Source organism: Schistocerca gregaria, chromosome 1, assembly GCF_023897955.1.
Source record: "Schistocerca gregaria isolate iqSchGreg1 chromosome 1, iqSchGreg1.2, whole genome shotgun sequence".
Taxonomy (NCBI): domain Eukaryota; kingdom Metazoa; phylum Arthropoda; class Insecta; order Orthoptera; family Acrididae; genus Schistocerca; species Schistocerca gregaria.
In genome coordinates, this window is record NC_064920.1 from 1057743161 (window position 1) to 1057768823 (window position 25663).

Below are 25663 nucleotides of genomic sequence, written 5' to 3' on the forward strand. Positions count from 1 at the left end.
AGGATTATTGGAACATTATTACAGTATTTATGTTGAAAATGCTTTGGGAAAAATAATGTTATTTAGTGTCTTTTGGATTTCTTTGCTGTTTGGTTTCTTTAAATTGTATAAGCATATTTTGGATACTTTGTTTTTTTTTTATTTGATGTCGAATGTGATTTATTATTTACAGTCAGCACCGGAACAGAATTGTTATGAAAAACTGAATCAACAGAGGCCCTTTTGCATTAAATATGCACTAAATTAACCTGAGGTTATGTTAAATAACTTTTTACCTCATAGTAATAATATTTTTGAGGAAAATTTTAGGTATAGAAAGAGAGGATTGATTTTTAGACCACATAAGTGTAATTTGAAAACTATGTCATAGGATGGAAGTGAGGAACACTATGAACAGATACTTAATTATTCTAATTTGAATAATGTCATGTGGGATGGTCAGAATATTTTTGTTTGTTTTGCAATATGGAGGAGATCACTGTTTGAACATGTCTATGTATTCTGAGAAATGAAGTGATTAAAGTAATGCTGAGATGATGATATATTGGAAGTTGATAGTACATATATGTTGTGGGAAGATGATGAAGTTAAAGTTAGGGAACTATATTCTGATTTATTCTGTACTATTGTCCATTGTAAATACAAAGTGAGTGTTTGCATCAAGGGATGAGCTCAAAGTGGACCTGATGACATAGAGAAAAATTCTAATGGGATAGTAAAAAACACTGAAATCATGGAAAATAACTCTAATAGAGTGAAGTATGCTAACACATACATTAGACCACATGTTTGGTAAGACAAGTCTGACTATTTAGAAAGGAAAAAAGCTACAGATGATTCATTAAGAATTTGGAGATGGAGAAAAAGGTTTTTCATTAGAAAAAGAATTGAATATTTTGTTGTATTAGTCAAATATTGAAAGATGCATTTACAAATTGTCAGATTTACATACATATATGCAATTACTATTGTTTTGATTAATTTGTTTGCAATGTGTCAACTTTGTATTATGATAGAAATTAACCCACCAGAGGAATATACAGTACAGTAATACTTGTTACATAGATTGTGTATACAACATTTCATAGTGATGTGGAATGTGTCAGTTTAAGATAAGTTTTCATTACACAATATAATAATAATAATAATAATTATTATTATTTTATAGCTATTACTTCATATCTAAAAATTCATCTATTGAGTAGAAGGAGTTGTCATTCAAAAATTCTTTAAACTCATTTTTAAATGTTGGTTGGCTATCTGTCAGACTTTCAATGCTATTTGGTAAATGACCGAAGACTTTTGTGGCAATATCATCCATCAGATATAACCCAGAAAGGTGAAGATCATCCTTTATTATAGTGTTATAGCTATGCACTCTGCTACTATTTTTGTACTGGTATGGGTTATTAATGACAAATTTCATAAGTGAAGATATGTATTCCAAAGGTACTGTGAATATCCTGAGTTTGGGTTGGGGTTGGGTTGTTTGGGGGAAGAGACCAAACAGCGAGGTCAATGGTCTCATCAGATTAGGGAAGGATGGGGAAGGGAGTCTACCATGCCCTTTCAAAGGAACCATCCCGGCATTTGCCTGGAGCTATTTAGGGAAATCACGGAAAACCTAAATCAGGATGGCCGGACACAGGATTGAGCCGTCGTTCTCCAAATGCGAGTCCATTGTGCTAACCGCTGTACCATCTCACTTATCGTGAGTTCCTTAAATAAATATCTGCAAGGTGATCTTAAGTGGGTTCCAGCTGTTATTCTTATCACATACTTTTGTGCAATGAGTACTTTTTCTCTTAATGATGAATTACCCTAAAAACATGATGCCATACAAAAGCATTGAATGAAAATAGGCATAGTAGGCTAATTTAGTAATATGTTTATTACCATTATTTGTAATAACCATAATGGTTTAACTAGCTGAACCTAACCATTTCGGCAGATCATCAATGTGCTTCTTCCAGTGTAATATCTCATCAGTGCACGCACCCATAAATTTTGACAATTCTGTCTTAACAATAGTCTACTGTTAAAAGACTATATTTATCAATAGTGTTATGCCTTTTGCTGTACAGAATTGTATATACTGTTTTTTCTCAAAATTTGGGAACAGTCTACTTGCAGAGACCAACTCAATCATTTTCTGAAAGACATTATATAAAATTTCCTCAGCTAATTCTTGTTTTTTAGATGTGATTACAATACTTGTATCACCAGCAAAAAGAAATAGCTTCACATCTTCATGAATATAGAGTAGCAAGTCATTAATATATATTAAGAACAACAAGGGACTGAAAGCTGAACCCTGTGTGACACCACTCTTGATACCTCCCCAGTTACAGGACTCTGCTGATTTTTGCAGGCTATATGTACTTCTGCATTTAAATCTTCTGCAGTTAAATATGAATTTAAACCATTCATGCACTGTCCCACTCATACCACAACACTTAAGCTTATCTAGAAGAACTTCATCTTTGACACAGTCAAAAGCCTTTGAGAGATGACAAAAGTATCCCAGTAGGTGGTGTTTGGTTATTCAGAGCATTTAATATTTGATCAATGAAAGCAACGTGCAGCTCATTTGTATCTGATATGCTTGGAGTGCACAGGGCCTCAAGCTGTTGTAGTAATGTTTCCTGCTTATTTTGTGAGCTACATCTTCTTTCTCTATCTTTAAATCGATCAATGTTATCTCTTTCTACCCATACTATCTCTCTCCCAAATGACATTTCTTTTGTAAACAATCCACTGTAAACTTATGTGATTACTTAGAGTGAAATGAAACATATGTATGGTGTATTTTGGCCGGGAGTCTCCTTTCGGAGACTTCGGACCCCTTGTGCGGCTCTTTATTTGACACCACTTGGATCATTCCATATCAATGATTATGAAATGACAAGGACAACACAATACATAGTCCCTAGTTGGAGAAAGTCTCTGACCCAGCCAGGAATCAAAATCAGGCCCTTCACAAGGCATTCAGCCTTGCTGACCAGTCAATTACGCAGGCAGGCACACACAGTTAAACAATCTTCTCTTTGAAAGCTAAATTAATATTTTATGAGGTGGAAGTTTTATTTACCATTTAACAACATACATTTGATAAATATTTTTGATCCTAATTAGTTAAAAGGTATCTGAATACTAACATTTATGTGTGCTGTTATAGGAAACTTATTTTGTCATCTTGAAGGTGGGTCAGTCAGACTTGGTGCATTGTTGGCACATAGTGAGCCTTATTATTATAGTAGAAGAACTAAAATCTCATTGTAAACTAAAGCTTTTGGGATGAAATTTTGTGTATGATAGCTACTTTAAAATTATTGTCCTAATGGTGTTATGTAATAGGAGTTATATAAGCAAGAAAACTGATTTTCAGAAGACACGAATGAGAGAACCATTGACAATGATAGTAATATTTTATGAAGGAATAGTTGAAGTCTGTATGTACTGAAGCTGATTGTAGTTTAATTATAAATACATGATGTACAGAATTATGTATTATATGACATTGACTGGTTTAAGACTATATTGAGATGATATACACCTGTCTAATATCATGCAGGGTCCCCCACAAGCATGCAGAAGTACCACAACATGACATGGCATGGACTCGATTAATCACTGAAATAGTGCTGAAGGGAACTGACACTATGAATCCTGCAGGGCTATTCGTAAATCTGTGAGAATAATAAAAAGGGGTGGAGATTTCTTCTGAACAGCACATTGCAAGGCATCCCAGATATGCTCAACAATGCTCATGTCTGGGGAGTTTGGTGGTCAGCAGAAGTCTTTGAACTCACGTTGGGTGTCACAGTGTCCTGCTGGAACTGCCCAAGTCTGTCGGATTGCACAACGGACACGACTGAATGCAGGTGATCAGACAGGATGCTTCCATAAGTGCCACCTGTGAGAGTCTTATCTGGACATCTCAGAGGTCTCATATCACTCCAACGGCACATGCCCCACACCATTACAGAGCCTCCACCAGCTTGAACAGTCCCCTGCTGACATGCAGGGTCCCTCAACTAATGAGGTTGTCTCCATACCCATAAACATCCATCTGCTCGATAGAATTTGAAATGAGACTTGTCTGACCAGGCAATATGTTCCCAGCCATATAACAGTCCAATGTCAGAGTTGATGGGTCCAGGTGAGCAGTGAAGCTTTGGCATGCTGTCATCAAGGGGACATGAGTGGGCCTTCAGCACCGAAAGCCAATATCGAAGATGTTTTGTTGAACGGATTTCTCGCTAACACTTGTTGATGCACCACCATTGACATCTGCAGCAATTTGCAGAAGTGTTGCACTTCTGTCGCATTGAATAATTTTCTTCAGTCAGCGTTGGTCCCATTCTCGCAGGATCTGGTTTTGGCTGCAGCGATGTTGGGAGTTTGATGTTTTAGCAGATTCCTGATATTCAGAGTACACTCGTGAAATGGTCATATGGCAAAATCACTTTATTGTTACCTCGGAGGTGATGTGTCCCATCACTTCTGTGCTGACTATAATACCACATTCAAATTCACTTAAATCTTGATAATCTGCCTTTGTAGCAGCTGTAATCAATCTAACAACTGCACCAGACACTTGTTGCATTATACCGGCATTGAAAACTGCAGCACTGTATTCTGCCTGTTTACATATTTCTGTATTCGAATATGCATGCCTATACCAATTTCTTCGGTGCTTCATTGTACATTGAAGTAGTCCTTGTGATATATTTAAGAGATACCAATAATATTAAGAAAACACTGATGGCGTTGATGAACAAGTTGAAGTCAGAGTTAGGGAACTAATTAAAAAAACTTAAAACATCATTGAATAATTCCTGTGATGAAAAAGGAACTGAGGGCAATAAAAAATGATGGAAGTTATAATAGAAGGATTGAATACAAAGGAATATTTCTAGTATCAGAATGTTGCTGATCATTTGATAACATCTAAAAATTGAAACAACTCTGACCATAAGACACTTACTATTAACAATATCTGAAAATGAGTCATGTAGCATTTTGAGAAGGTAATTTATGAAATAAATTAACCTAAGGGACAATTTTGCTTAACATGATGATGGCAGCATTAATTTTATATCTCAAATACTAATATTGTTTTTTGTACACGGTTAAATTGTTTCATTTGTGAATCATATAAAGATTTGTATACATTTTTATATTATCTACAATTTCAATTTTGATCTATTATTTCTACCAGTATATCTTACTCTGAGAAAAAGTTGTTACTCTGTTTCTCCCTGAAATTAACACAATGCCAGGCACTTAAATCTTATTCTCATTAACCTTTGTATAGCTGGTGACATTACCAGAAACTAATTAGTGATATTTTTTGCAGCCATTACAATGATGTAATAGACATTCTCCTTAGCCAAGATGTGAGAAAAGTTCACATTCATTAAAAGTAAATTCTAATAAGCTGAGACATCACAAGGGTTCACACTCATGTAAAGGACATTCTACAAAGCTGACACGTGAAAAGAACTGATACATTACATGTAATGGGATGAGGTAAATCAAGGACATGGAAAAGAAAAAGTGAAGTGAAGAAAGGTTGGATGTTTATCCCATTCCTTTTATAAAGTGAAAACTATGCACATGTTGTTCTCTGCTGTAAGAAACAATGATAAATCATACTTATATGCAATGAGGCACTGTACACCAAATGCAAGGGACATTTTTTACATCAAGCATCAATGCTAAACGTATTTATGCGAAGAACTGTTTTAACTAATTAATTTTCTTATGCTTGCCGGGTTCAGCTAAACCGGTGGCTGTCCGACCTTTGCTTAACGTGATTCAGAAGAATAAAGACCTTCAGTTCAGCAACAATAACTTTATTGCGAGCGCATATTTGATGACGCCCGGCATGTATCAACTGATCGGAGTTACAAAATTTGCTTCCGGCCTATACAGAAGGATCCTTAATCCTGGGAAAACTTCCATAGCTATTGGAGAGGAAACAGTACTCATCCACACAAGCCAGGAGGCATGGAACTACCAATTAATTCAAAAAACAAGGAATAATAATAATAAACAGAACGTATATAAAAGCTAGAAAACACAGCGCCTCTAGAGTTTGGGTGCGGAACTACAATGCCATCATGTACAGCAATTATGACCGCACAGCACACACACACACACACACACACACACCACACACACACACACACACACACACACACACACAGACACACACACACACACACACACACACACACACACACACACACACACACACACACCGGCGAGCTTGAATTAGCATGCGGCAGTGTCGTTACATCAGCCCCCCGGGCAGAAACAGAGCATCGGCGATGAGATACTGCATTGGAAAGTGCACCCGGCATCCAGAACAGGTCGTCCTCGTCGGAGGAGGAGGAACAGTATCAGGAGGTGGATGTTGCGCTGCGTTGGGCGGTGGATGTTGAAGAGCCGGCGCCAGAGATATGGTGTCAGTGTCTGGAACAGCGGTAGGTGGATGCCTACGATGAGGTGCCGCTGGTGAGGTGTCAGGAATAACATACACAGGTTTAACCCAATTCAACGCAACAGTCGTGGTTTTGCCGTTTACTAGGATATCCATGGTGTGGGCACTGCACTGTAGCACTTCATATGGACCAGAATAAGGAGCTTGTAGAGGTGGTTTAACGCTCTCAGTGCGGAGTATGACGTGACTACATTATTCCAGGTCCTGGTGGACAAAAGTGGGCGGCTTGCCATGACGTGTGACCTTCGGAGGACGAATCTTTGATAAATGGCCCATCAAGCGTCGCAAGAAATCCGAGTGGCCAGTAGCAAGTGTCTCTATTGCATCAGCGTCTCCAAAGTCACCAGGAAGGCGCATTTTTTCTCCATAAACCAGTTCTGCCACTGACGACCCCAGCTCTGGTTTGAAAGTCGTCTGTAAGCCTAACAAGACCACTGGTAGTGCGGTTGTCCAAGTTTCTTTGTGGCACATCAGCGCAGCCTTCAAACAATGGTGCCAGCATTCGATCATTCCGTTGCTTGCTGGGTGATAACTTGTGGTCTTTAACCACAGAACTTGGCCAGCTGTGAGAACAGGTCTGATTCAAATTGTCGACCGTGGTCAGTGGTAATATGTAATGGGCACCCAAATCTTGCCAACCAAGTCACTGCAAAAGCAGAAGCTAATGTGTCTGCTGTGATATTATCCACCGGCACTGCCTCCGGCCAACATGTAAAACGGTCGATCGTTGTAAACATATATCTTTGTCCGTTCAGAGGTGGAAGTGGTCCGACTACATCCAAATGAAAATGGGAAAAGCGGGCGGTGGTATCAGGAAAATTGCCGATCGGTGCATGTACATGGCAGTTAATCTTGCAGCGTTGGCACTGAAGACAAGATTGGAGCCACTCGCGGCAGTCTTTTTGCATGCCCGGCCACATGAAACGTTGCGATACTAGGCGGAATGTCAGGCGTACCCCTGGATGGCACAATCCATGTACTGTATCAAAGACTTGAGGATTGTCTTCTAAAAGCCGGCATCAGAAAGGGATGAGGTCGGCCATGAGAAATGTCGCAGTATAGCTGTGTATCTTCCCTTGGAACATCAACGAGATTCAGTTGCAATGAGGAAGCCGTATCTTTAACATAGGCAAGGAGTTCTTCGTCGTCTCTCTGTGCCTGTGCCAGTGCAGGAAAGTCTATGGTACTGGAAACACTGCTGACCCATGATAGGCAATCCGCAACAATGTTGTCGATCCCAGAAATATGTCTAATGTCGGTAGTAAACTGGGCCATGAACTCAAGCTGATGAAATTGAGGGGGGGGGGGGGGGGGGGGGGGGAGCAGTTGACACTATTCCGATGGAAGGCGAACGTGAGTGGCTTGTGGTCCGTATATATCGTGAAAGTTCACGCTTCCACTTGGGGGCGGAAGTATTTCACTGCTTGATATACCACCAGGAGCTCATGCTCATACGTACATGTTACTTATGTTGCTCACACCTGCTTCTTCTTGATCACGTCAGGGTCACCACTTGTCGGGATCAGCTAAACTAGTGGCTGTCTGACCTTTGCTTAGCGTGATTCAGAAGAATAAAGACCTTCAGTTCAGTAACAATAACCTCACTGCCAGCACGTATCTGATGATGCCCAGCATGTATGGACTGATTGGAGTTACAAAATTTGCTTCCGGCCTATACAGAAGGATCCTTAATCCTGGGAAAACTTCCGTAGTTATTGGAGAGAAAACAGTACTCATCCACACAAGCCAGCAGGCACGGAACTACCAATTAACTCAAAAACAAGGAATAATAAGAATAAACAAAACGTATATAAAAGCTAGAAAAAACAGTGCCTCTAGAGGTTGAGTGCGGAACTACACTGACATCGTGTACAGTAATTATGACCGCACAGCACTGCACTGACACACGTGCACACACACCACACACACACACACACACACACACACACACACACACACACCGGTGAGTTCGAATTAGTGTCTGGCAGCATCGCTACAGGCTACTGGCAAGTGTCTGTTTTATGTAACTGTGTTTAAAATAATAATTAATCACATTAAAGTCTACACATACTAAACACATTTCTGTTTTTAAAAAAGTCAATTGTCTCTCTCATATTTGCTAAAATAGCCTTGAGCAGTTCCGTAATTTTTGTGTCATAATATAGTTCATATGTGCTTGCTTACAAAATTCTGGGTGAGCTACTGTAATGGAACTGCTTAACACACTTTTTTTCTGTGAAGTATTGAAGTAGCCAATATGCTATAGCTTAAAGTTATGAATATTCAAATTTAGTATTATAATAATACTCATTGCTCTAAATAATTATTAAAAAAATGAAACTGATAAAAAAAATGGATTTGTTTATGAACTGACTGTTATCTTTTTAGTTAAGAAATATTGATTTTATCAACTTTATGGGTACATTTTTGCAAGTACACTCCTTTTACCTTTGTAATTGTCAACAAGTACGAGTAATAGGAGTCAGTCTGTCATGCACAGATGGAGAAGTTGTTGCCTGTCTGTCATGATTGCTCATTTAGTTCACTGATTGAAAATGTTGTAAAGCTACATTGTGTGTTACCTAGTGTTAAAACAAATTTGACATTTATTACAGAGTTGATGTGGAGAAAGTAACCTGCATCATAATATCACTTCAAGTTACCTCCAAACCATGTTTAGGAGAGCGGAGAGTCTATCAACTAGAAAAATGGCCAAACAACAATTTCAACATCAATGGGCACAAAGTTAAGCAGAAATAATGATTATTCGATCTGCTCTTGCTCATTCCAATATGTATTTATCGAACAAATGCGTGCAACATCAGTAGTTTGTGAATTTTGCAAAATTTCTTTATTACTATTATAAAAATATGTATTTCAAGTGTGCAATAAAAGTGATAGAAAAAGTTATTAGGAAAGCAAAGTTTTATTCATACATTCACTTCGACCGCACCTGTCTGTTATCGTTTCACCTGTGCCGAGTAACCTGCACCAGGAGGCTCAGAGAAGACAAGAGGAATTTGCACAAGTAGCAGAGGAGCAATCATGAATCGTTATAAACAGGACTACACACAATGGAATTAATGTGAAGAAGTACATAACTTAAATGATGAATAGTGATCTTAAATGTATTGACATTGAAGATTTGTTGATATTAGTACCACTTAAAGTTTACCTATATGTGTACCTTCCGCTTTCTTTCAGTTATTCTTTGCATTTATTTATTTATTTATTTTTTAATTATTCGAGCAGAAAATTTGCCCTCTATGAGTAAAATAAGAGAATAGTAAGATTAAATGAATTAAGTGCTGCACAAAAGTCCATCATTCTCAATACACATTTCAAGAACACATTGTGTACGAAGTCATCACGAATTATAAAATGTAATTATGGAAGATATGAAATAGACTACATTTGGTTCAAACACTAGTTTCAGGAAAACAGTCAGTGAAAGCTAGACTTACCCGGTTATGATTCTGATAGCAACCATAACCTAGTAGCAGTGAAATGCCTGATGGAATTCAAAAGTTAAGAAGTATGTAGTTGAAATGTCTGAAACTAGACAAGTTAAATAGACCAAAATCTCAAGACTGCCATGGAAAACCATATGAAAACAAAATGAACTATGAGTCATGAAGGAGTGGAAAACTAATGAAAGTACCTTTAAACAGGTGCAACAAAAGCAGTAGAAGGACTAGGATTGAGAAACGTACAACATAAATAGGAATGAATAAGAGATCAGTTAGTGAGATTAATAAAGAAATGAGGAAGATGTAAAAATGTTGGAAGTGAACAGCAACACTCAGGATGTAGGAATGATAAATAAGAATGCATATGCTGCATCAACAAATAATTGTCTTGATACAATTTTGTAGGAAAATTCTGGTAGAACATAAACACACACACACACACACACACACACACACACACACACACACACACGCACGCACACACACATACACACACACACACTCACACCTATGTCCCTACATGCTGCTGGCTGGAAGCCTCGCCAAGCACATCCCCCCATACCAATCTAGTCCACCTGCCAAAATGCAGCATTGGCACAGTGCATCAAACCAGTGCCATGTACAGATACAGGAATGTGTGTGTTTCTGTGTTTTCTGTGCCTGTTTGTTTTCTAGCCCAAAAAAGGATTACTCCGAAAGCTAGCAAGTTTTCTCCTTTTCTTGTGTGCACCTGTCAATGACTCAATGCTTCTGCCTTTTTTGGTGAGTGGTCTCTTTTACTCCTAAAGTATTTACAAAGAACCACCTCGGGTAGCACAGACCAAAGAGCACAGTGATTAGACATGAGAAAGGGAACCTCCTACGCGGTACCAGTTTCCCTGAACTCCGGTTCTGAAAAATTTTTCCTCCAACATATCCTTACATTCTGCCACCTACTCATACTAAGTCTCATTAACGTATTCCCCAGTTTTCTTTGTAGCACTTGTTTAGTATATAATTATGTACATTTATAGTGTTTTGCAGTATTACTCAGCTCTACTTTTGTGATGTTTTATCTCATGTTTCCCAGTCTCTATATTGTACTTCTGTTATCTCTGAATTGTAGTTGGCAGAGAACATCTCATTGTACATTGTACATTTTTGACTGCTTTCTGTCTCTGAGGCCTCCTCCTTCTTCATCCTTGTCTTCCTTTGATACCACATAAGGAAGGTCCCTCCCAACCTGGTGTCTGAGGAACCAACTTATCCCTCTTTCCTCTCTCTGTAAGGAAAAAACTGTTTAAAATCATTTTCTGCTTTTATTTGTGTTTACCAATAGTAATTATAATTTAGCTTCCAGAAGGTAAGTACTGTCTCTTCAAAGAATTTTTTTCTTTTTATACAAATAAGATATTTTATTTCCATTTTAATGAACATGAAAACTTTTCTCCTCTGTTCCCTCCTTACTCAAAATGCCTTATAATATGATTTATTTATTTATTTATTTTGTCCGCATAACAAAAAGTTTTCGGACATTGTCAGGAAAATTTAGATTACATTACACATATACAGTAAAATATTTACATTCTTTCATAACAACATATGGATCAGACACATGTCTGTACACATTATTTTTCAAAAGGGCACTACAAGTAGATTCCTCTATAGTGTAACACTACTGTTGTTGCAAAACAAGTTTATAGCACTTGCATCATTAGGAGGACAATTTTCAGGGAAAATATTCAAACAAAATCTATATGGAGAAGCAGATACACAAATCAAAAAAGTTTTGCCTCACCCAGCTTCCCAGAACTCCTGAAGATAGATGTCGACTGTGGATATTGTATCACAGACACAGTCCCTTTGACAGTTCAGAGATGTCGCTAAACCCGCCCAAAGATGTAAACAACCATGCATGAGCAGCGCCTATTTGATGGAGGTGGTCCGACAGCTGATCAGTTCCAGTTATTTCACCAGGAAGGGGGTACACAGCTCGTGTTGTCTGTAGTTCAACCATGCCCAGACAGTCAGTGTCGCAGTTTGATTGCATCTGCATTGTTACTTCATGCTAGGAAGGGCTCTCAACAAGGGAAGTGTCCAGGTGTCTCAGAGTGAACCAAAGCGATGTTGTTCGGACATGGAGAAGATACAGAGAGACAGAAACTGTTGATGACATGCTTCACTCAGGCTGCCCAAGGGCTACTACTGCAGTGGATGACCACTACCTACGGATTATGGCTCGGAGGACCCCTGACAGCAATGTCACCACGTTGAATAATGCTTTTTGTGCAGACACAAGACGTCATGTTACGACTCAAAATGTGCACAATAGACTGCATGAGGCGCAACTTCACAGCAGATGTCCATGGTGAGGGCCATCTTTGCAACCATGACACCATGCAGCATGCTACAGATGGGACCGCACAGGATTGGCGTCACATTCTCTTCACCAATGAGTGTCGCATATGCCTTCAAGCAGAGAATCGTCGGAGACATGTTTGGAGGCAACCCAGTCAGGATGAATGTCTTAGACACACTCTCCAGCGAGTAGTGCAGCAAGGTGGAGGTTCCCTGCTGTTTTGGGGTGGCATTATGTTGGACCAATGTACACCACTGATGATCATGGAAGGTGCCGTAATCATTGTAGAATATGCAAATGCCATCCTCTGGACTATAGTGCAACCATATCAGTGGCATATGGGCCAGTCATTCATTTTCATGGACAACAATTCGTGCCCCCATCATGCACATCTTGTGAATGACTTCCTTCAGGATAATGACATCACCTGACTAGGGTGGCCAGCATGTGTTCCAGACATGAACCATATTGAACACGCCTGGGATGAACTGAAAAGGGCTGCTTGTTGATGACATGACCCACCAACCATGCTAAAGGATCTATGCTGAACTGCCATTGAGGAGTGGGACAATCTGGACTAATATTGCCTTGATGAAATTGTCGATAGTATGCCATGATGAATACAGGCATGCATCAATGGAAGATGACGTGTTACTGGGTATTAGAGGTACCGGTGGGTATATCAAATCTGGCCCACAACCTCTGAAGGTCTTGCTACGTGGTGGTAGAACATGCAATGTGTGGTTTTGATGAGCAATAAAAAAGGTGGAAATGATGTTTATGTTGATCTCAATTCCAATTTTCTGTACAGGTTCCAGAACTCTCAGAATCAAGGTGATGCAAAACTTTTTTGATGTGTGTATTAATAAAACAACACACAAGCCATGTTTCCCATCATAGGAAGAGCTAACTACCAAAGACCTTCAAATCAAACACAAAGGAAAACATAAATGCATGTATCAAACATGGCATCAAAAATCAACACTAGTTTCATATCATATACACAATATAAATGATTCATTCACAATCATCTGTGGCGTCAATCCACAGATCGACAGACCAGAACATCATACGTGTATTATGTCTTCGAGTTGATTTTTGTTTTGTGTACTTCCGGTACCTCAGTTCCCCCCTAGTCTTTGACCTGTACGATTGTCGTGTAATACAAGTATTTATGATTAGAAGAGAGAACCATGGTCATTACCTTACCACCTTGATATCTCCTTCAGTGGTAACTCCGAAGTTCGAATAATCCATCGAACCAAGTACAAAGTAACTACCGTGCCAGCTTCCATGTTCCGCATGGACATTTGTCCACTACACAATGGTCTTCTACAACATGCTGCCACCGCCTGGTTTTCACCAGCAACAGCAACTAAATTCAAGCACACCAGCTGTAGTCGGTGCCCGACGGGAATTTCCGCAGTCCTATAGCCTCGAGAACCTAGGGACCTCATCAGGTGCAGTGGTTTTGAACATGACGTCAGCAATCTCCGACTCTGGTTTTGTTAGCCCCGAAGTGCTTCAGTTTTCGCCGCACAGCAGTTCAAGAAACCACTACACACTGATACCAAACTTTAATGCAAGTACTGTAAATAGTGGGGAGCATAGTTTTCATATTGTGCGACAACAGGGCACCTTTTTGAATGTGCAAGCTCCAAGAGTGTATCACTCTGCACCGGTTGCACACTACGTGAATGACATTCGCCATCCTGTTACTCTGAGTGTTCATCAGTGCAGTAATTTGAGCACGTCAGGTTCCACGAAGCTCATCAGTGACTCTGTGAAGGACAATTTCGCTGCAGATGTGGAGGACCAATTGCATAACAACCTGTCGAGCAACCGTCGTGCCCACTTTGATCTTCCGCCGCAACAACCGGTCCTACTTCACTCCATCCTGGGCTACCTGCTAATGGATTTCGCTTCCCCTCCAGCTACTATGAACACAGCCGGCATGTCTGTTTCCTCTCTACTGCCCTTACGACGCAGAGTTAATTTTGACTTGCCTACTCCTGCGTCTGCGAGTGGCTCCCCGCATTCTTCGACAGCCAGTTCGTCGAATCTACCAAAACTTCTGGCATTCAAACCTGCCCAACCGGTATTCTGGTTCAACCTGGTCGAGCAAACTTTCAGTATCTGTACACTTGACGACAATGCCCATTTCACATGCCTCATGAACCACCTCCACGACCAGGAAGACTTAATTTATGACCTGGTTAAGTCACCTAATCCGAACAAGAAGTACACTACAGCTAAACAAGCAGTTCTGGAATGTGTCTCCAAGACAAGAAGACAAAACATTCAACAGCTTGTCTATGAAGAACACCTCGGCGACAGATCTCTGTCCCAGCTGTGGTGATGCCTTCAACTTCTCGTCGGTGAATGCGACATGCGAGACGCCACACTCACCAAGATTTGGACGGAAAAGCTGTCTCTGTCTGTCCAAACAGCCATCTCTGCCTACGAAGATAGACCAAATAGTGAAGCTTGTGTGCCACCAACCGAGCTTACTCCGCTCTACTACATGAATGCCATGCCCAGCAGCTACGCCAGTTTCCAACCACAACCAGGGCCCCAACGTGGATGCCCCACTAAACCTAAGTCTGTCAAGCTTGTCACAGTACTGGCACCTTCACGTCCACACAACAATGACTCCGCGGAAGATACTGGGCCGCCACCGTCTGACCACTCGCAGGGAGCAGACGTCCACCCATAAATACTGTTTCTTCCATGCAAAATTAGGGGAACAAGCACACAATTGTAAACCACCATGCTCCTACTCAAACTTCAACCGCAGGTAGGCAGCGGTGCCACCTCCTGCGACATAAACAACAGGCGCCGTCCCATGCTCCATTCTGTGTCCAACACTAATGCTTCGAATGGACGAGTCTATGTCCGTGACTTGAACTCTGGCACAAACTTTCTCATTGACACAGGCGCAGATGTTTCCAAACTTCCATCTCGTCTTGCTACTGAAAAGATCAGACTACACAAAACTGTCCTACATGCTGTAAATTCATCTCTCCTGAGTGCAACCTGAAGTGGTCCTTCCTGGTGGCTGACATCGACGATCCCATTTTGGTCATCAACTTTCTATGACACCACAAACTGTGGCCTGACCTCATCAAGAATACAGTGTTCTACCAACCTATGCAGGAACACATCCGGTGTGCTTCGTAGAGTGTCAATAATACTGCTAAACAAGTCCACCTGGCTAGGAAGTGTAATAACCCCTCCTCCGAGCTCTTGTCATGGACCAATAAGCAGCTCACGGAGTGTGTCGAGTCTACACACCTCCACTTGGAACAACTTGAGCTACGCCGTAACCTCAATGACTTAAGTAATGAGTTATCTCCAACACGGTAGCAGCTTGCAGCAAACGATGCCTCAGCAACACAAAAGGTTAGTCGGTGCCACTACAGTGTTCTCGCACCTGAGTGCATTTGTAACCGTGTGCCACATAAACTGTACAGTGTCCGTGTTAATTCGAGCACACATTCATCCCCCTCTTCTCTTGGGCAGCTACCTTCCCAGGCACACGTTAATGTTTTTGATTTACTGCCATCAGCTGTTCATTTGCGCCTGCTGTCTCCACCAAGCTTGACAGCGGCACCTTCGATTACTAATAAACAGTGTACTAACCTTGTTTCGCATAGCTCACTTGTTTGTCACTCTGAGCTACCCAACAGTTGGCACTTGTGCAAAATTTTGCCGTCCGCACCGCAACCCAGCCTAGCGGCTGCCGGGCACACTATACCACAGACAGTCGCCTCGTGTGCCGTGTTGCGCTTTTCCTTGGTTACCGCCCACAAATTTCACTTGCAAGATGGACTGCCTATCTCTTGCCAACCATGCCGTCTCAAGCCAGAACTTATGAAAGTGGCTCGCGAAGAAATAGACGATCTCTCAACAGCTGGCATCATCGAACCATCTGCCAGATGCTAGGCCTCGCCTATCCACTTTGTCCCAAAAAACAACGGCACCTGGCATATGGTTGTCGACTATATTAAGTTGAACTCTCGTACTATCATAGACAAGTACCCGGTTCCTAACATCACGGATTTTAACCATGCTCTTGCAGGCGCCAAATATTTCTCGGTAGTGGACTGTAGGAGGGCCTATCATCAAATTCCAATGGCACCAGATGATATTGAAAAGTCAGCTGTTACAACACCTTTTGGCCTTTTCCAGTATTGGTTCATGCCCTTTGGCCTCCGCAACGCTGCACAAACTTGGCAGAGATTCATAAACAAGGTGTTGTTTCATCTGGATTTTTGTTTCGTTTACTTGGACGACATTCTTATTTTCAGTCCTACTTTGCAAAAGAACAAGGAACATTTGCAGATTGTTAAAGACACTCTTACCGCAGCTGGTTTTGAACTGAATAATAAGAAGCTCCAGTTGCACCAGACTTCAGTAAGATTCTTAGGCTACATCGTGTCAGCTAAGGGCCTCACTTCTCCCGAGGATAAAATCAAACCTGTTTTGGATTTGCCACGACCTCAGTTGTTTAACGAGCTGTGGAGGTTCATCGGAACAGTTAACTATTATAGGAAACACTTGCCTGCTGCAGCCGAGGTTCTGGCTCCCCTAACAGACGCCCTTGCTGCCAAAAATATGACCAGTATCCACCTGGTTCCCTGGACCCCTGCTATGGAACAAGCTTTTGACAAACTGAAGCACCTACTAGCAAACGCAATGACTGTTGCCCTCCTGCATCCGGACGCTACATTTTTTATTACCGTGGGTGCCAGTGATACTGCAGCAGGTGCTGTCCTAAGCCAAACCGTCGGAGATACTACCTCTCCTTTTCAGTTCTTTTCTAAGAAGCTCAATGTCACTCAAAAAAATTGCTCAGCCTTTGATAGGGAGCTCTTGGCAGTTTACGAGGCTGTGAAACACTTTCACGCCGAGGTTGAGGGTAGGGGCTTCTACACTTTTAACGACCATAAACCTTTGGTTGCTGCTGTAAAGAACCCCCTGACTGACCCTCCAGCTAGACGCTTCCGGCACTTGGACTTTATATTGGTATTTACCTCTGACATACGATACATCAAGGGTGCAGATAATGCGGTTGCAGATTTTTGTCTCGTGTCAGCGCTCTCACAACTCTGATTGACCTGTCTAACTTGCCTCAGCTGCAGTCTGCCAACTCGGACACTATGGACCTTATATCCGATCACAGCTCATCACTCAAACCTGTGCAATCCACCTTTCCCGGTGTCATAGATGAGGTTTGGTGTGACGAATCAACTGGTACGCTGCGTCCCTTCATACCCAAACCTCTACAGAGACAAGTGTACCGCAAATTATACAACCTAGCTCATCCAGGTGTGAGAGCCTCTACCAGACTTATTTCAGAGTGCTTTGTCTAGTGCAACATTCATCGCGACTGCCAAGCCTGGGCCCGTGCTTTCATTCCGTGCCAACAAAATAAAATTTTGTGGCACACATCGCCCCCACTACTCAGCTTCACCGTTCCTCCCAGTCGCTTCCAGCACATTAACATCGACTGGTGGGCCCCCTCACCCCCTCTGAGTGTTACAGATATGTGCTATCTATTATAGACAGAATCTCTCGTTGGGTGGAAGCTTCCCCGCTACCCAATATTACATCCGAATCAGTGGCACAATCCTTCATAGACTCTTGGATTTCATGCTTTGGCTGCTCTGTTTACTTGAGAACTGACCAACGCCGTGAACTTGAGTCTGCCTTGTTTTCTGAACTATGTAGGCTGTGTAACATCAAGAAAATTCATTCAACAGCATACCACCCCCAAAGCAACGACGACATGGAACACTGGCATAGGACGCTTAAGACGGCCCTATGTTGCCATGATCTACGGCCAGTCCCTTAGACTGCCAGGTGAACTTGTTGCTCCTACTCCAGTCGCCAAACCATCTGAACTGCCATCCTTGGTAGAACGGGTGAGGTTACACAGGAACAAGCTTCAACCCCCGCCCCCTTCCAGCCATGCTCTGCCGCACACATATGTTCCCAAGGCGCTCGACTCTTGCGAATTTGTCTTCCTTCGCGACAACACTATAAAAGCCCCATTACAGCCCCCTTACACGGGCCAGTATAGAGTTGTCAAATGAGCCAGCAACACAATGGACATCGTAATAAAGGGCTCAGTAACTACTGTCTCCCTCAACAGGGTTAAACCTGCTTGTGTCGAATTTTCCCCTACCTCACCCATCGTTGAAGAGACCACGCTCTCTGGCCACCCTCGGCCTTCTTCATCTGCTCATGATTCAAGTAAACTCACACCTACACCGGCTCCATCAACGAGCCCACACTCATTCCGGGGTTTCCCGCCTCCTGGCTCCCATAGCAGAGGCGCCAGCTACCAGGGCTCTAATATAACAGTTCCATCTTCGTGCGACAGCACACCACGCTGCACTTCTAACCAGGGCAACCCACAGGTTCCTGACACCCCCACTAAGACCTCACCGTCTGAAAATCACCCCTCTACTCGCAGCACACCGCCCTCACCGTGGTATGGTTTCCCCACCCCACCAGCTCAGCATACCTCTCCATTAGCAGGTGCCACTTACGAGCTCTCTACCCAAATTCATCCTAATGACATTTGTGGTTCATCTGAAAATCACCCCTCTACTCGCAGCACACCGCCCTCACCGTGGTATGGTTTCCCCACCCCACCAGCTCAGCATACCTCTCCATTAGCAGGCACCACTTACGAGCTCTCTACCCAAATTCATCCTAATGACATTTGTGGTTTATCTGTCATCGTTAGTGGTGATACGGCATTAGTGCTGCTTGCGTGTGACAATTTGTGTGACTCGTTAGGTGGTGTGTCGCAACGTGTAGTGAATCATTTCAAAATTTCTCGAAGTGCTACATGTGGTAACCTACGTGCTTACATTAGGCCAAGTGGAAAGGTGATCATTAGGTTCCCTACCAACAACACCCTTCCACACAAGCGCTCCTGCACCGGCCAACAACAACGATCACCGACATCGCTTCAAGACTGCAGCATCAGCATTCCATGATTTGTTCCACACCCTCCTCCCACATGGCCCGTACCATCAGATGCGGAGGAACTCACTGTAACCCACTTAAACTCTTGCCAACCCCGCCCCCTCCCCCCTACCTTTGGGTACATACTCTATGCTGCAGGGGGGGGGGGGGGGGGGGGGGGGGACTATGTGGCATCGATCCACAGATCGATAGGTCAGAACATCATATGTGTATTATGTCTACGAGTTGATCTTTGTTTTGTATACTTCTGGGACTTCAGTTCCTGCCTAGTCTTCAACCTGACGTTTGTCATGTAATAAAAGTATTGATGATTAGAAGAGAGAACCGTGGTCATTACGTTACCACCTTGATATCTCCTTCACATGAAATATTTGCTTAAGTTCTTCAGTCATTTAAACAAAGCCCACTTACTAAATTTGCTGTAAGATTTAAAGATGTAGGAGTAGCTTAAATAAGAAGCAGTGTATGCTATTATAAATTGGATAGTGAATCAATGAATGTTTTCAATACATTTAATATGGTAACTGCGCAAGGCAGCAACATTTTAAATGTTTTGAGTAATAAACTTTTTTACAGATGCAATTCACAATCATATTATTATAGCAAAATGATGTATATGTACATGTTACCTCAGTCAACTCACACGTTTCTGCAATATGAGTTTGTATAACAGTGGTGTCAATGAGCGAGTTCTAGCACATGTGTTGTAAATATATATTGTCATTGTTATTACTTCAACTTACTTAATATTTGAACAATGTGGGCCTACTTAGCTGTTTCTTCACTTTTCAGGGAAATAAACCTTTTGTTAAAAATGCAGAACTTTGCATCACCGAAACTTAATATGAAAATCTAAAGCCTCAGCCCATGGAAACAACAAAAAGTCACTGAAGCATGCTGTAGTTAGTACCACAAGTTAGCAAATACAAATCAGCTGTTAATATATATTGTTTATTCTCTATGAGAAGTCATTCTTAGCAATAATAGTTTCATCAACATACACACCTCACTTCTTGGAAACTCTGCTGTTAACATTAATGGAGTTTGACCATACTTGTCTCTGCAGTCAACAGGGAGACATTTCTGATCTAGTAGATATTTCACCATGTCAGCATCCCCACGTTCAGCAGCATGATGAAGAACAGTTTTTCCTTGGAGGTCCTGAGAGTCAGTCGGAATACTTGACTGCTGCAGAAACTTAAAAGTTTCCAGGGACTGAGAGCGAGAATCAATGTGCAGTGCCGCCTCACCCATTAAATTTCTAGCCTGGAGATCAGCTCCACGTACCGCAAAACCTATGTGCAAAAAGTACTTATGAATTAGGTAGAGGTCACATGATATATTTATCTAAAAAATAACTATAGCACAAAGAAACTATAAGATTCTTGACAAAATTTTTGTTAAGTTGTAAGTTTCCAATAATATTTATAATTGAATTAAGCCTAAGGTGACTATTTAAATCATAACATAATATGTCAAGAGTGATAGTAGCAATCAACCAATAAACTGAAAACAGGAGGATACTATTACAAAGATTTTCACATAATATTTTAAGTTAGTCTCTCTGTGCAATATATTTTACAATATTAGAAAATTACTAATGGACAGAATAAATTGGTTAATAGATTCAAATAAATTATAAGACCATGGTAATTTAATTCGAAGATTCAATCTGGACTGAGATATTATAAGATACTGCATATTCCAGAAAAATGGGTGGGCACTTATTTACGTTTCTGTTACATGTTAGATTTTCTTCTTTAACTGAGGCTAACCTAGTATAATATTACAGAACAAACATTTGACCAATGTCATCACAAATACAAACTGAGGTGGTGCAATAATTAACACTTTAGATGCACATTAAAGAGGAGTAGGGTTCAAATCCCCACCCAGCAATGCAGATTTATGTTTCCTCTAAAGTGATTAAGAAGAACTGCATGACAATTACTCATTACATTACATTACATTAATATTTGTTCCATAGATCATGAATACGACATTTCATAATGATTTGGGATGTGTCAGTTTAACACACCATATATTTCCTTTACACAATTTAATTATTATTAATAATTATTATATTATTATTATATTATATTATTATATATTATAATATATTATTATTATTATTATTATTATTATTATTATTATTATTATTATTATTATTATTATTATTATATTATTATTAATTATTATTATTATCATTTTTCAGTTATTACTTCATATCTAAAAAGTCATCTATTGATTAGAAGAAGTTGACATTCAATTTGTTTTTAATGCTGGTTGGCTATCTGTCAGACTTTTAATGCTATTTGCTAAATGTACAAAGATTTTTGTGCCAGCATAATTCACCCCTTTCTGAATAGTGAGATCCTCCTTTCTTCTAGTGTTGTAGCTATGCACTTTGCTATTATTTTTGAACTGGGTTGGTTTTTTATAACAAATTTCACAAGTGAATATATGTATTCCAAAGGTACTGTGAATATCCCAAGTGCCTTAAATAAATGTCTGCAAGGTGATCTTGGGTGGGCAGCAGCTATTATTCTGACTACACACTATTGTGCAATAAATACTTTTTCTCTCAATGATGAATTACTCCAAAACATGATGCCATATGAAAGCAGTAAATGAAAACAGGCATAGTAGGCTAATTTACTGATATGTTTATCACCAAAATTCGCAATAACCCTAGAGGAATAAGTAGCTGAACTAAACCATTTCAGCAGATCATCAATGTGTTTCTTCCAATTCAATTTCTCATCAATGCACACACCCAGAAATTTTGATAATTCTGCCTTAGCAAAAGACTTCTTTTCAGGCTCTATATTTATCAATGGTGACATGCCACTGGCTTCACAGAATTTTATATACTGTTCTCTCTCGAAATTTAGTGAGAGGCCATTTGTAGAGAACCATTTAATAATTTTCTGAAACACATTATTTACAATTTCCTCAGCTAATTTTTGGTTCTTTTTTTTCCAGCAAAAAGACCTAGCTTTGTGTCTTCATGAATATAGAGTGTAAAGTAATTGGTACATATTAAGACCAAGTGAAGTGGCATAGGTTTTCCATGATTTCCCTAAATTTCTTTAGGCAAATGCATTCTTCCTTTTAAGTACAAATTAACAATATGTGCACTGTTCCACTCATACCACAATACTTACATTTATTTAGAAGAATTTCAAGAATCACACAGTCAGAAACCTGTCAGAGATCACAAAATATCCCAATGGGTCATGTTCGGTCACTCAGAGCATTTAATATTTGATAAGAGAAAGCTTACATAGCATTTTCCAGTGAAAAGCCTTAGTTTCTCAAGAATTTTGGATAAAGATGTCGGGCCTATCCCCTTTTCTATACAGGGGTTTAACGATAGCATATTTCAGTTTATCTGGAAAAATGCCCTGTTTCAGTGAACTACGACATATATGGCTGAGAATCCTACTTATCTGTTGGGAACAAGCTTTTAGTACTCTGCTAGGAATTCCATGTGACCCCTGAGTGAATTTATTATTTTCCTAATTTCAGTAGGAGAAATGGGTTGAATTTCAACTTTTATCAAATTACGTAGGTATTGCCTCTTCCATATACAGCCTTGCATTTTCTAGTGAATAGCTGGATCCTATTTTCTCTACATCAGTTACAAAAGGATTATTAAAAATATTTTCTATGGCTGCTTTTTGTTAACCAACTTTTCACTGAGTTTGATAGAAATACAGTCGTTGTGTGCTCTCAGTAGCCCTGTTTCCCTTATAACAACATTCCAAATTGTTTTAAATTTGTTATCAGAGATGCTAATCTCAGATATGATGCACATACTTCTGGACTTTTTAATAACTTTTCTTAATGCAGTGCAGTGGTTTTTTAATGTTTGACTGTTTCTGGATCATTATTTCCATTTTCTATTTATAAGATATTTGTATCCGTTTATTAAGCCATGGTTTTAGATGGTTTCTTACAATTATGTTTTTCTTAGAGAAACTGTTTTCAGGTGTGCTCACAAAGGTGTCACAAAATACATTAAATTTTAAATTAACATCAAGTTCCCCATACACCTCGTAACACCATAGTTAATATCCTAAATATTTTTTTCTGATTAATTATGGTTTATATAAAGTATGTTTTCTTTGGTATGTAATCTTTGATATGCTGTAAAGATATAGAAAGATATGCACTATGTTTTCTCTTCTCCTTTAGAATACTTTGCAACATTTGGAGGTGGAAGACTTTGATTATATGCATTTTTCTGTTGATTTTCTAATATGTGTAAATGAAAGTATTTTGTAAAAGATATGAATATTTAACTATGCATATGCTGATTCACACTTAGGACTTTCGAATAGTATAAATTAAAATTTGGTGTGCTTCCCCTCTGAAACGAAAGTGAGTTAGCGCATGCAAAATGTGGTTGGTGCAAGAGAAAAATGTGGAACAATACAGTCAGAGACTAGCAACCATACAGTCGGCAGCTAGTAATTGGAAGGTGCATTGTGCAGGTCCTGAGTGAGGCTTTCAGTGCTTGGAGATATTATGGAAAAGCCTCGGGTGGATGAATGGCTCTAATACATTGCTCTGTTGCTGGAAAACACCATAAAAGCTCATGATCATCACCAAGAAGAAAATAACAGAGCATATCACTTTCAACGGAAAGTCCACCTGTTGGTATGTACTTGCCACCAACCTTGCGCAATCACTTCAACAGAGAGGAGAAGTCAGAACTTTTGTAAAGTGTTGGATCAGCACATTTAGTATGTGCAAATATAAGGTAACTCATGTTAAATTTGTGTACCTTAAATTGTTTCCTATCATGATACATGTTAGGATCCTCTCCTTTTGGACAATGATTAACGATTGCCCTGAGTTTGAGAACTGATAATCAAAAACAAGTGTTTGATTACTTTTGCTTGAAATTGAGTGCAGAAAATTTGCCTAAAATTACTGCAGATTTTCTTGAAGTTGAGGGAGGAAGTAAGCGTTGCTTTTATGAAAGCCTCCCTAGTAACTGAACTGCTTTATTTTGAAGTTTTTGTGGTTTTAATGATTATTTGTTTAAATTCTGGCTATCAATGATTGTGCTGATGACAAACAGTTAACAAGTTATGCTGAAGTTAGTTAAAGTAAATGTTTTCAAAGGTAGATTTGAAATTCAATATCTGGTAAAAATATATACTGCATTAACTGTTGAAAAGGCATATAAGGTGAGTTAAATTTATGAAAGAGTTTTACCAAGGTTTACTGATTTTAATTTGCTTCAGAAAGTGTGTCCAGTCAGCTTTATAATAGCAGTCAAGATTAAGGGGGGGGGGGGGGGGGGCATTGTAAGTAGTTCAAAATGCATATGTTACTAAATTAATCAATATACCAACTGCTTTTAAAGTTTATGTTCAGTTTTGTGCATATTGTGTGATAAAAAGTGTAATATCAGATTGGGAGCCCAATACTTACAGGTTTTATAACTGAAGGTAAAGCTACTATGAGTGCCCTTGCTCACAAAAACACTTACAACATTGCTTACTAAGGAATGTGTGAATGTCAATGCAATTTAATTTTAATTAAATTTGTGATGTGTAGAAAATATCTGACAAAATAAGACTAGTCCAATGACCATTTCTAGTTTGGCAATGAATTGCAATTGCTCTTATGATGAAGTAATTCAGGTTTGGCAAAGTATTTACTGTCGATGAGTGTTAAGTTGTCATTTGTGTTTGTGAGGACTTGAATATCTCACAATAACTGCTTTTATCCACTATAACGTTTTTCTGCTTGTGGTAGGGTTCATTACACTTTCATAAGAAAGGAGTATAGGTGGTGTTTTTCCACTGAAACTATTTACTTTCTCTTTAAATAAATGTTTCACATTTCTATGCCTAATTAGACTGATGACCATATTCCTTTTCATTTGAATCAATTTGATTAGTTAAAAACATTATCTAAATTGGATCTGACACTTTCTGTGTTTTTACGTAACTTTCATTTCAAGTCTGATAAGCAAAAATCCTTTAGGCATTTCATGGTTAAACTTGTAAAAATCCTCCCAAAGGGTAACATTACACCGTATTCAAATACCAAACTTGGGTATTATCTACATGCTGAAATAGCAAATTGGTGCATTGCTAGTGTTATAACCTCATCCCAGTCTAACTGTTGCAAGCTTTCTCTAAAATTTGCAATTCTTAAATCATTAATTGAACGCACTACTTTGAAGGACTGTTTCACATTGCTGTGTGGAACAATTTCATATACTGTAACTAGCTGTGCATCATGATCGGACAGGCTATTCTTAACAGGAAAAGTTTTTGTTTGATTAAATTTATCTTTGTCTATTAAAACATTTTTTAT

At 39.8% G+C, this 25663-nt stretch overlaps 1 protein-coding gene across 1 annotated transcript in view; it reads right to left on the reverse strand.

Moving 5' to 3' along the window:
- LOC126281097 (serine/threonine-protein phosphatase 6 regulatory ankyrin repeat subunit A-like) overlaps positions 1-25663 on the reverse strand; it is a 333802-nt gene that overhangs the window by 230905 nt on the left and 77234 nt on the right. Inside the window, exon 2 of the mRNA XM_049979815.1 lies at positions 20327-20616. Coding sequence (XP_049835772.1) covers positions 20327-20575 — 249 coding nt within the window. The 5' untranslated portion in view covers positions 20576-20616. The remainder of the gene's footprint in view (positions 1-20326; positions 20617-25663) is intronic.